The 12,693-nt window shown below is 37.5% G+C and overlaps 1 protein-coding gene across 1 annotated transcript in view; it reads right to left on the bottom strand.

The window, feature by feature from the left end:
* LOC119791265 (titin homolog) overlaps window positions 1-11,610 on the bottom strand; it is a 62,387-nt gene extending 50,777 nt beyond the window's left edge. Inside the window, exons 1-2 of the mRNA XM_038297282.1 lie at window positions 11,310-11,610; window positions 11,159-11,212 (exon numbers count right to left, since the gene is read on the bottom strand). Of these exons, the coding sequence (XP_038153210.1) occupies window positions 11,159-11,212; window positions 11,310-11,559 (304 nt within the window). The 5' untranslated portion in view covers window positions 11,560-11,610. The remainder of the gene's footprint in view (window positions 1-11,158; window positions 11,213-11,309) is intronic.
* Between the last annotated feature and the right edge of the window lie 1,083 nt (window positions 11,611-12,693).

The following is a 12,693-nucleotide window of genomic DNA, read 5'->3' as shown; positions in this document are numbered from 1 at the left end:
ACTTTTGGGCACTTTTCTCCTATTTCTTGGTTATTTCTTATTTCTAAGATTTCAATGTGTTTAAGGAGCTTTAGGGTCGTTATTATTAGCAGAGTACCTGTTTATACCTGTTTGTGTCAAAAAAATCACGCACATTACACAATTTTAATTATTTGTCTATTTGTCTTTGAGCCCTGGCCCTAGAAATGGTATTAAAAGCAGATAAGTTGTTCTCCAAAAGTTAGCTGGTTTAGAGCGGCGAGGTGTATGACATGCGTTCCCATTAAAAGACACGGAGGCAGATGTCTGGTTTGTGGTGGATTTACTGTGGTTCTATAAAGAAATACAAACACCAATCAGTGCAGAACACACCATACATCATACACATAAAATATGTATCTCTTAACATCAAAGACTGTATTCAGCAATAACTCATATATGACTCATATATTGTAAAGGAATATACAGCACACATCGAACATGGTGCAACTTAGCTTAGTAGCTGAACATCAGCATAAAATGCCTAACATTAGGCATCCAATATTAAATTTGCATGTAATACCATACAGCACAATTAAATACCATTAACTAATCTTCTGACATGTACAGTAGGGCAAGTCAAGTAGGTATATGGATATAAACGATGAATGTTAGGAAAAATTGGGAAATAACGAGCTGTACACTGCTGTATCAGTAGAAAAAACTTTCATGCATCTCACAGGCAGGTGTGGTGCGGACAATGGGGTTTCGAACCCCTATGGTGCATTCATGAGTTTCAGACATATGAAAGCTCACCGAAAACACAATATAAATGAACAGGTTCAAATGGAAAACATCTAAACAACATGAGTTTTCTAACAGGTATGTATGCCACGAGGCACAGGATGTTTTTTTTTTGGAAGTATGGAAATATTAGTATTTCCATACTAATTATTGGCCGGTGTGGAGCTCCAGTCGGGTAAAGTGGGCGGGGTATGTAAAGGGCCGCTGTGCTCATTTTGACATGTGTCCGCTGTGTATCACCACCGTGTGGCTCGCGCCCCGTGGGTTTTTGACCAAAAGAAAAGAGGCAACGGATCGCACCTCGTACAACTGCTCTGATTGCTGGTGGTAACGCGCCCCGCTGCCGCTCTCCTTGTCCTCATCGCCAGTGCGTGTGTGCGTGCGGTTGGGTGGACTAAAAGGTCCATCTCATCTTTGGATCACTTCTGCTCTGTTCTCTTCTTTTTTGGATCTTTTTATTGGACGCCCTTGTCTCTTTACCTGGATTCGGCGGCGTACCTGCTTTAAACTTGGACTGTTCCGACGCTGCGTTTGGGGTGTGGCCTCGTCGTACCCAGTATGCCGCAGACCGTGGCGTGGCAGGAGGACCGCACCCAGCCTTGATGATTATTTTAATCTGTGTTTTCTACATCGATTAGTTTCTTTCTTTCTTAGTTTCTCTTTCTTTATTTTTATTTTGCTTACAAATGTTTTGATTCTTTCTAAACTTGAAGATTTATTTCTAAAATATTGTTTGTTTATTTTGTTGTGTTTAAATTAGTTTTGTTTAACTGTTTTTCTGTTTGCAGTTGCTGAGGTCCGGCGTCCGTGTGGTGACAGTGTCTACCTCTTTTGTGTGCCGTGATTCCTGGGTTTGGGTTATCTCACTGCGTCTGGTGTGTCAAAGGTTTTTTTTTTGGTTTGCTGTGTTTGGATGTTGCCCCCATAGTGCTCCTTCGGCCGGCAACCTCAGCCACTGCAGTTTTTTTTTTGGTTTGTTTTTGTTTTTCATTTTTAAAGAATTGGCTTCTAAGAACCGAGTATTTTAGAAAGAATTTACTAAACATTTTTCTACTTTCTGAAGTGCCAACTCAGATGTTTTACCTTCTGCATAATTAACCCTGTGTACCTTAAACCAAAGGGGTAATATTCCCTGGGTGAAATTCCCAGGGTGGGTAGGTTGTTGAGCAACCTATTAAACTAAAATTTTCCAAAAACATCTTACAATTCCACCTACTCTCGCCACAATTATACATATGGATAATTGTAATGGAATTACTGTAAAGTTAAACTTCTGTTCCAGAAATTTTAGGAAAAAAAACAAGTTTAAGAAATATTTAGTGTGCCATATCTTCAAAATTATTCGAGTGTTGGCTACAATTTTTGGTACACAGAGACTCACATGGTACCAATCTGGACAATTAACAAGGAATAATAGGATGTATATTGTGGTTGTACAGTATATCCAAACATTTACTGTCACACGCTTTACGTTTTTTTAGACGTTTTTTTTTTTTTTGCCTCCAGCTTTAAAAACTGAACCATTAGGAGTTTGCGCCTTGAAAGAATGTTTCCATATAGCCAAGATGTATGGCTGCAAATAAGATATATTGTTATAAAGTGATATTGGCTAGCGGAATCACCCATATACTTTTTATCCCCTATTTACAAAAGAAGTGAAAAGAGTTGAAAAGGGTTAATGCTAACTGATCTTAATGGTCTAATTAATATTATAAAAATGAAGATTCTGTCACAAATACTGTTTCTTTTTCCATCAGTCCCTATAGAGATAACAATTTATTCATTGGAAAATAACGATTTATGGATTCATATGGAAAGGTAAAAGACATAATAATACATGTTAAAACATGGTAATCTTGAACTATCGATAGTTCAAGATGTTGCTTTATTGTATGTCTCTTAGCATGTCTTTCGGTTGTGCTGTTCTTTTTTCATCTCGTTACAGGTGATGAAGCAGGCTGAAAATGTTTTGTCATTATCTCCTTTTTATCTCTTCTTTCTTTCATCTTTCTTTTTTCCTTTACTTCTTCTGTTTTTCTGCTCTATTTACATTGCAGTGTCCATATAAACAGTAAAATTCACTGCATAATTATATTAAAACAATTTATATGCATGAAACAAGTGGAGCAATATGGCAATTGCCATACTGCTACATTTGTGAAAATAAATTTGTTGGGCTCTTTTTGGCATCAAGACAATTATTCTTATTGCCACATTGCCAGACAGGACACTGTTAAAAAAATAAAAATACAAAATAAAAAAAATATGGTAATCTTATTGTGCTAAATGATGACCAGCTTTTATTTAAACTGGAAAAAAAAAAAAAAAACAAAAAAAAAAAACGCTCCAGAATGTTTTTGGAGATAAGTTGAAAATCTAAACCGCATGATTAAAGACACCTCTTAATATTTGGTTTAAGGAATCATGCAGATTGAACATATCAAACAATTAAATGAGTTTTCATTAAGATTAACTGCAATAGCAAGCATTACTGCTTGTTGTTTGATTTCAGGTAAAAATAGATATTATAGTTTTAGGAAGCTTAGAAAACTAACTGAATAATGAAGATTTTTTTTTTAGATATCGTAGAATATCCTTAGAATATATTGCATGTAGAATTTTAGAATATTTTTTTAATATTAACTCAGGATAAGTTTAAATAAACTTAATATTTAGGTGTAGGTATTAAATATAAACTATAAATGTAGTTATCAGACGAAGAAATATCACTTTTCCATGTAGAAACAAGAAACAAACTGTTTGCTTGCTTTTTTTTTTTGTTTTAGCTAAACCTAATTCACTAAACCTAATTTATATACATGTATAAATAATTGAAAATATATTGATATTTAAACTAACAAAAACAATACTGACAGTCAGAATAGGACAACGTAAAACATAAACAATGAGCAATGACAACAAATTTTGATGTTTTATGTTGTCCAAAAGATCCTTGAAATTGGGGTTTGTTCCAAAGGGGTTAGAGTAGAAAAATAGTTTGAATAATCTAGGCTTTTTAATACTACTGAAGTATTTAAATGCATTAAAATCACAATTCAAACTTTGGGTTTTTCAATTTCCATTTTTATTCAAAGGCAGGGAAATACATTTTATACTTTAGTTTAAAATGTTTTCAGAATAGTTTGCTACATGCACATAGATCTAAAAATAGACACAGACACAAACGCATTACACACAAACAAACCTATACCCACTACAGTCATCCACTGATTAATTTATAAAAGATATTTATTCACACAGCACTTCTAAACAGTTATTAATGCTTCTTCTTGAATACAATCACCTTAATCCTTCAGAACCACAAGATGAATAACCTGTGGAAACTACGGGGCAGCAGAGTTGGTTTGAATCATTTATATTTTAGTTTGATTACATTTTTTTTTACATGAAACTAAAACTGTAACATAAAACAATAGTTTCTGCTAATTGATAATGTTGATAGAGAAATCAGATTTTCTCATATGGTGAAAAGCAGATGGCCGCTGAAGGTTGTATGATGATTTGTATTATCAAATATTCTTGTGTTTTGCCACTGACGCAAAAACACAACATCTCCTTTCTCTAACAACAATGTGACACCATTGGCTGAAGAACCATATCCATTAACTTGATGTTCAAGTGCAATAAAAATGTGTTCTCCGTTCTTGACCAGCACAGCACCTGAAGGATGTGAAGAATGTCCATGTGCACCTACATAGAACTCAAAGTGGTAGGCTCCTCTCAGTGGTGCTATGAAAAACCCTGAAGAAAAAAAAAAATTAATAATTCTAACAATAATTTGGAAAATTTGTGACAAAACTCCCAGTTTTCAATAGCACCATTGAGATCTAGAAAGTAACCTTTCCAGAATCAATAGACATGATATAAAGGCAATTTTTTTTCTTACGTGACATTATCATTTCAGCACCTTTCGGCCAAAGTTTGACATGTGCTTTGAACGATATAAATAAACAGTATATGAAACAATTATTAAACCAAGTTACCTGTGTTTGGGTTGTAGGCATTTCCGATATTTGTAACAACATGCCTGAAGATCAGAGGGACGTGCGAGTTAAATGGACCAAGAGTTTCTGAGCCTGAGGCCAACAATGAAGCTGAGAAAGCCACTCGTTTCACTATAAGGAAGAAAGTATTGTGATTTGGTTTGGTTTTGATTAAGAAGAAAAATTCACATTAGCTGAGGAATACTTCACAACGTATAGAATTAAAAAATTACCAACTTTTTAGTGAGAACAATACACTATTTGTTTTGTGTTTTTTTATAATAAGCTTAAAACAGACAAACTAGTAGCACGTGGAGAGAGCCGAGTGTTGACCACTCTTTCCTGTATAGTTTGCATAAAGACAATATGCAAATCCACTGCTCTAACAGTGGACAATGTGTTCAGTGTGAATGCACCTTAATGGTTGTGATGGTTGACAAAGAAGTTAATTTCTGGATTCACAAACCTTCGGATTCTTTCTTCAGAGTCTCCACCTGATTTTCAGTGATGTTTGCCCTGCTTTTAACATTGATAAGATCTTCTATCTGAGCTGAAATCATACAAAGCAAAACATTTTTTATAAAATACATCAAATACCATGATATTAATAAAAATATGCATTTCAAGTTTTGTAACATTTTGCTAAACCTCATTTAGCAGACACCATGACAATAAGTAAAATTATTCTTATACTTATTAATCATTAGTTATCATGCAAGATTTAGCTTGTTTTATATTGGGTGATGTTATAAAAATGCAGTTAATAAAAATGTATTGTTTATACTTTAATTGAAGTTGGTGTTCCTTGCCAATTGTAATTCCACATTCTTTAAATACCTTGGTGCTGTTGTTTCACCTTGTCCAACTCTTGTGTCTGAACTGTGTGGAAAAAATAGATAAAAATATTTGACAAAGTTATTGCTTCGAAGGATTGAACCTTCTTTCTTCAGAGCCTCCACACTGTTTTCAGTGATGGTTGCCCTGCTTTTAATATTGATCAATTCTTTTATCTGAGCTGAAATCATAAAAAGCAAAACATTCGATAATAAAACACAATCAAAACAATAGGCCTTCGCAGCGCTGTCGCTGCTCGGGCCTAATAACTGTAGGAGCCTTTTGTCCTTTCCTGTATTTGTCATCACTAGGGGGCGTATTTCATTTTGAGTTCTGATTGGCTGATGGAAGATGGGGTTATTTAAGCCCAACCCTGATTCTGCTGTTAATGAGAGAATGCAACAGTTTTCTACTGTGTTTGATTTAGATTAATGTAGAATTTATGTATATGGAAAGGAAAGTACTAAAACAATGGATACTGTTCTGTTCATTAATGACTTTATTATAAGTATTATAAGGTCGGCATGATAATCTTAATTGAGCACACATAAAACTAACACCTTTCATGAATGGCAACCAGTAGCCTAAAATATAGGATTTTAGCTGCTACAATATTAACGATAATACATATTTTTATAGAATTCGTGTAACATTTAGCCAAAACTCATAAAGTAGAAAATATGAACAGCCCATAGGTTTTCCAAATCAAATTCATTATTTCTTTATTTCTATGTAAACCATTTTTTGTTTTTGTTTTTAATTATGCATGTCTGATGCACAGAGGTGTCAAAAGTAAAAACATTTATTACTCAAGTGGAAGTAGAAATCCTACTGTTTAAAAACACTTTTGTAGAAGATAGAGTATCAACTTAACCTTTTTGCTCAAGTAAAAACTCCATGTTTAAAACTATTTGAAGTCTAAAAGTAACACCGGAAAAAAAAAACGGGTTTGTCACGGTCCTGGTTCTGTTATTTATTTATTTAGTTTTTTAGTATTCAGATTTACTTTGCTCCATGTTTTCTAGTTTTCTTCATTTAATTTCTATGTTGTTGAGTTTTCTCGATATGTTTGAGTTCTTAGGTTTTTATTTGCTGCCCTCTGTTACCCTCATGTGTTGGTCACCTTTTCCCTAGCTCCTTTCTAGACTCCTCTCTTCACACCTGCTCCCAATCTGCTTGTTCGTCCCCTCTTTGTTCAGTCTCCTATAAATACTCTCCTTGTGCAGTTCCTCAATGCTCGTTCCTCATCTTACCTAGTCTCTCCTTGCCTTTCCCTGACTCCACGTGTTCTTTTCCCCTGATGTCTCCATGGTTCTGGTTAAGTTTTACATTTTAAGTTCGATATTGTATTCCTGCGTCTGTTACCTGTATATTGATTCATGAAAAACAGCAAGAACTCACCTCTGCATCTCAGCCCCTGCATTTGGGTCCTCAAACCTCAACCAAACCCTGACAGCGTTAAGGACAGACTGCACTAGCCTTTTAAAGGAGCATTTTTCTACAATTCTGGAATATAATTTCTTATACTTTATTTTCTCAGTTTTATAACTAATAGGAACAGTGTCAAATTTAACCATGCATCCTCTTGAAAAACTACAACTTTTAAGGTCTCAAAGTCCATGTGCCTTTCAGTAAGATAATAAAGTATTTGTACTTTGCTACTTGGTCAGCCTAGTAAACCAACCCCACCCGCCAGCGGCCAAAATCATTTTTGCCTGCGACTTGGTCTAGCCTCGACCAATGCCCCAGGCGGACCAATCACAATGCAGAGATGCGTTTTGAATGCCTGGATGCAAAGCGGGCGGGGTTCTGAGGGCTTGACAACAAAGCTGAACGACGCTGGAGAAAGCACAACAGTAGCATGCACTGCTGCAGCAGCAGCTTTCAATGGAGCACTCCGTTAAAAGTTTTCTTTTCTGTTGCTGTTGTTCAATAAAAGTATGTTTTAAGATAATTCTAGGCGAATATTATACTTTAAAGTGTCACTATCTGGTCAATTTACCCATTTAATGCATAATTTAAAAAAAAAATATCTGAAGTTAAGAGGGCTGCCGCAAACCAGCCAAGCAGGCTGTCTGCAGCAGCCCTCTCTCTGTATAGTCGTGTGTGAAGGACTGCTGGCCCTGATGGCAATTTTTGACTCAGCTTTTGAATTAGTTTTGGAAGGATTAGACTTGGGGTTTCCGTTTAAAACGTGAGCAGGAAGAGGCTCTGCGTTAATAAATTTTTAAGAAGGACGTATTCGCCGTTTTACCAAAAGGCTGTTTGTTTACACTCCCTCACCAGCTTCCTGTCGCACTTACTACGTCACAGTCAGTTGCGCTCATTGGTCAGAGCGTTGGCCAATAGGCACAAACAACGGGTTGTTCTCATCAACAATCTTCCGATGTCTCATTCATCTGGGCCAGACTAAATAACACCTTCCATCTCCCATTTAGTCTGGTTTATCAGGCTATTACTTGGTACCTCTGCTGATCCAAAAACAATACTTATCAAACAAGATTTTGCTTCCATTTTTATGTGGTGATATAAAAAAATTATTTGTATGTTTATACTTTTATTGAAGCTGGTGTTCCTTTCTTTATACATTTTTCTCACTTTGTGAATACCTTGGTGCTGTTGTTTCAGCTTGTCCAACTCTGTCTTAGCTGTGTGTGAAAACAAATTACAAAGTTATTGCTTTAATGGATCATTGTAAGCCAATGGGAAAATGCAAATACCATATTTTCACGACTATAAGGCGCACATAAACGTCTTTTTTTTCCCTCAAAATGTGCGGTGCGCCCTTTGGTGCGGTGCGCCCTATTTGTGTTGCAACTGCGACTTTTGAGACCACCTCATTGAGGAGATGATGAAAGAGTGGCTGAGGGAGGTGAATGTAAGGAGACCAGGTGGTTTTTTTCCACTCATCACCACACCATCGCTGTTAATCTGACTCCATGCGTGCCCATCTCACAGCTGATGTGAAAAACATGGTGAAACAAATTAATGCTGTGCTCGCTGTGAACCGGACGCAGCAGGTGCAGCAGAAGCAGCGAGTTTACATGCAAAGTCAACGGTTGACGAGCGTATAGACGCAGCAAAAGGTCCCGCAGCGCGTTATGAGCAGCAGGCGCGTCGGGAGCGCGCCGCCAACGCGCTGCTGCTGCTCGAGATGGAAAAATTGAAGTTTTGCTGCTGGAAGCGCCGCATCAACGAATCAGAGAAACTGATCTGGGAGCTGACAGCGAGACGACACATCGCTCTGATGACATATGATATTAAAGCAAATGAAAGGGCTGGATGGATGAGGAGATGATGAAAGCGTGGCTGAGGCAGGTGTATGTGAGGAGACCAGGTGTTTTTTTCCACGCATCACCATCACTTTTAATATGTGACTCCATGCGTGCCCATCTCACAGCTGATGTGAAAAACATAGTGAAAAAAAATAAACGCTGTGCTCGCCGTTATCCCGGGGGTCTGACAAAGGAACTTCAACCGCTCGACATCGATGTGAACCGGCCGTTCAAAGTAAGGCTGTGAGCGGCGTGGGAGCGATGGATGACAGACAGAGACCACAGTTTCAGGATAAGTGGAAGGCAGCGCCGGGCAAGTTACGCCACCGTTTGCGGATGGATTGTAGATGCTTGGACTAATGTGTCTGCTGGCACTGTTGTTCAAGCTTTCGCCAAAGCCGACATTATTTCTGAGGAGCCGCCCGGCACGGAAAGTGACTCTGACTGCGAAGAAGGGGAAATTGGCATGTCTGATTTAGCGCAGCTGTTTAATTCAGAAACAGAGGATGATGACTTTGATGGGTTTGATTAATACTTTGTAATAAATACATGAATAAAGCACAAACATACTCAGTTTTGCTCCCGCTCTATTTTTCTACCTGAAAACTTAATTCAACAGCAGCCTCTGGGCCGGGTCTCCTCCGGGTTCACCTCGGCGACTGGCAGGTGTTTTTTCATCTAAATAATCTAAATCTTGCAGCTATATTTGCTGTGATCAGTGGGAATTAAGTAGTTTTAATATGTTTTTAAGTGAGAAAGTCCACCTGAAAACTTAATAATTGCAGTCAGTTCATCCAGATTATCTATTTCTGTCGGAGGCGCTCAGACCCCGACATACCAGCGGTACACCGACAGTAGAAATCCCTTCATCAGCAGCCTCTGGGCCCGGTCGCCTCCGGGTTCACCGCGGCTGCTGGCAGGTGTTTTTCATCTAAATAATTTAAACTGCAGGCACCAGGATACCGGTAATAAAAGCGAACATATTCCGTCGGCAGGTTTCAGGATTTAAAGTTAATTTAGGAGTGATCACAGCGCTCTGTCATCTGCGATGTGTCTGTCTCACGGCCAGCTCCCAGGTTTGATTAATACTTTTTAACAAATACATGAATAAAGCACAGTCATACTCAGTTTTGCCCCCGCTGTATTTTTAAATACGCATTAGAGGTATTTAAAGGTAGTAGAGGACATGTACCTGTATATAAAAAACGCGCCCTATAGTCCGGTGCGCCTTATGTGTGTGTTAAATACAGAAATGGGACACATAACTGAGACTGCGTCTTTTAGTACCGTGCGCCTTATGGTCGTGAAAATACGGTAAATGTCTAACATCACCTACTCTAGCTGGTTTTCCTTAGAAAATTTTTTACCAGTCTGACCGTTTGAGGTGATTTAATTTTCTTTGAAAAAGGTCTTGAGATGAGGTGTTGTGTATTAGTGCTATTAAATATTATCATAAACAAAAGTCTTAGTCCTGTGTGGCATCTATGGATTGGATTCAATCCCCAGACTCCCAGGCAAAAGTCATGCATGCAGACCAAAGGGACTTACCTTAGCCAAGTAGCCAGGGTGCATCATGATTTGGAGGCATAACGACAGGACCCCACTGGACCACGTATCTTCATCTACACCCTATGTGTGGTATTTTTATATTTTGTTTGAAATTACATGTTAACTGTTAACAGGAAGCTTTCCTTTAGATTTTGGCTCAGATAGATCTTAAGAAGGGGGTTGTAGCTTTCGGATGAATAAAAAACCTGTTTAAGATCACACTCAACTGCACCCTCTGAGAGAAATGTTGAGGTGTACCTTAGTCGATTATCTAATTATGATTATATGTATTATCTGTATTGTGTGCTCAATATAAGATATTTCTGTTAAACTTAAGTGGAATAAATTCGGTTAAAAATTTCTTTTTTTTTTTGTATTACACAGGGATCACTCCCTCACAAATAAAGGACCAGGATGAAACACTTTCACCTTCCAATTGCTGCAGCTGTCTGACCATATGTGTTTTTGTATTGTGTCTCTTGCATGGGTTGTTCTGAAAGAAACTGAATTGTACTCGGTACAATGTCAAATAAAAGCACTCTGATCTGGATTCACTAAGAGGTTTCTTTTTTTCTTCTCACAATCTGCAGTTCCTTGCAGATTGTAACGGATATATTTGTACTACACTCTAGATATTGAAAATTTGTTACTTGTAAAAGGAGCAAATGAATATTAAAAATATAATATAAAAATATTCTTCACATGAAAGCAGCAATAATGTAGTTTGATAAAAACCTTGGTACAGTTGTTTCACCTTCTCCAACTCATCTTTCAGCTCTCTCGTGTTAGCTGTTGTAGTAATAAAAAGGAAACAGTAAATTGTGCTGTTATTTCATTGAGACAAGCATTCAAAGAAACCATTCTAGACAGCTGCTACTAAATATACCTTCATGATCTCTCTGTAGGTACTTTGTCTCCACCTTCAGTCCAGCCACCGAGGCGATCAACTCTCTCAGCACAGTATTGATGTCCTGTGGAATTGGTTGTTGAGGGTTAGGAACAATTTCAGCATCTTCTACCTGTGATCCATTTTTCCTTGAATGGGAAATTAGTTCCTTGTGGGTCAAAGCCTGGAGCTGAGATATAGACAGAGAGCAGATTAGCAGCAGTGCTCGGAAAAACATTGTCATCTCCATTCTAAGTTTAAGTCTCTGCAGGTCTGCTTTGTGGACTGTTTGGAACCCATACCTTAAATATCCCATGTATTACCAAGGACTAATCATTAACCTGTTTTATTTTATCTGCACGTGTTTCTAAATAACACAGATAAGACTTGAAACCTTGGCCTTTTGACTTCAGGAAACAATAAGTACCTTGGAAAGCAAACATAGAAATGTTATCTGTTTGTAGAGATGGAACTTTAATCTCAAATCTGAATCATAAGGAAATATGATATCGCCTGTACTACAATCCACAGGTTCTACATATTTAACTAAAGTAAAAAACAATTTGAATTTCTCAAGTTTCGATATTATTTTCTGGAGGATATTCTAAGTTGAACCATATTAAGGACAATAAGTTGTTGTTGGGATGTTTTTTGTTACAATTTACATTGTTTAACTGTCTCATGGTAATTATCTTGTAATTATTCTGTCATGTCTCATGATAATCCTACAAGCCCGCCATTTTTCTCTCTCATATTTTAATGATTAAAGATGAATGGTGTAGAAGAATCTTAAGTTCAATTGATTTTGGATTCTGAAGGCTGGTATAAGCATATTAAACGCGTAAGAGAGCTTGCACGAGCCCATTTCTCCTCGTGCAAGCTCTGTTTAAAAGTTGCTGTTTGCATCGCTCATACAAGCTTACTTTCCAAAAGAAGATTTGCAAATTCTCCACTATGATAGACTCACCACTGGTAAGTCAAAATCGGGACAAGCACGTAGGACGGCCTTATGTAAATATATCACCAGAATGATTGACAATTAGGAGGACTACTTATTTTGATGATGCAGCTGGAAAAAGAGCATCTACTTCTATACCTTTAATACTTTGAGCTCTGTGCTTCCACTGGAAGCTGCTGCTGAGCTGTCTGCTCTGATGCATACTCAGAGCAGACAGCTCTGCATTGAGTGGTGAGATCAAGGTCCAGGGACGTTGTCTTTTCTCGGTCTTGTGTTCTCATGAATTGGAATTGGGCTGAGGCTGATGATATTTCACGAGCACATGAGAACACACAAGGACACATATTGAGAAACGGCCATAGATTCCCTTTCTGAACATTATACTGAGACCGTATGTGAGGAACCGTTTTTAATTATTTTCTAGCA

The sequence above is a fragment of the Cyprinodon tularosa genome, unplaced genomic scaffold, assembly GCF_016077235.1.
Source record: "Cyprinodon tularosa strain WSP-4 unplaced genomic scaffold, ASM1607723v1 ctg385, whole genome shotgun sequence".
NCBI lineage: Eukaryota > Metazoa > Chordata > Actinopteri > Cyprinodontiformes > Cyprinodontidae > Cyprinodon > Cyprinodon tularosa.
Note: the sequence above shows the minus strand (reverse complement) of the source record. Positions and strands in the feature narration are given on the sequence as shown.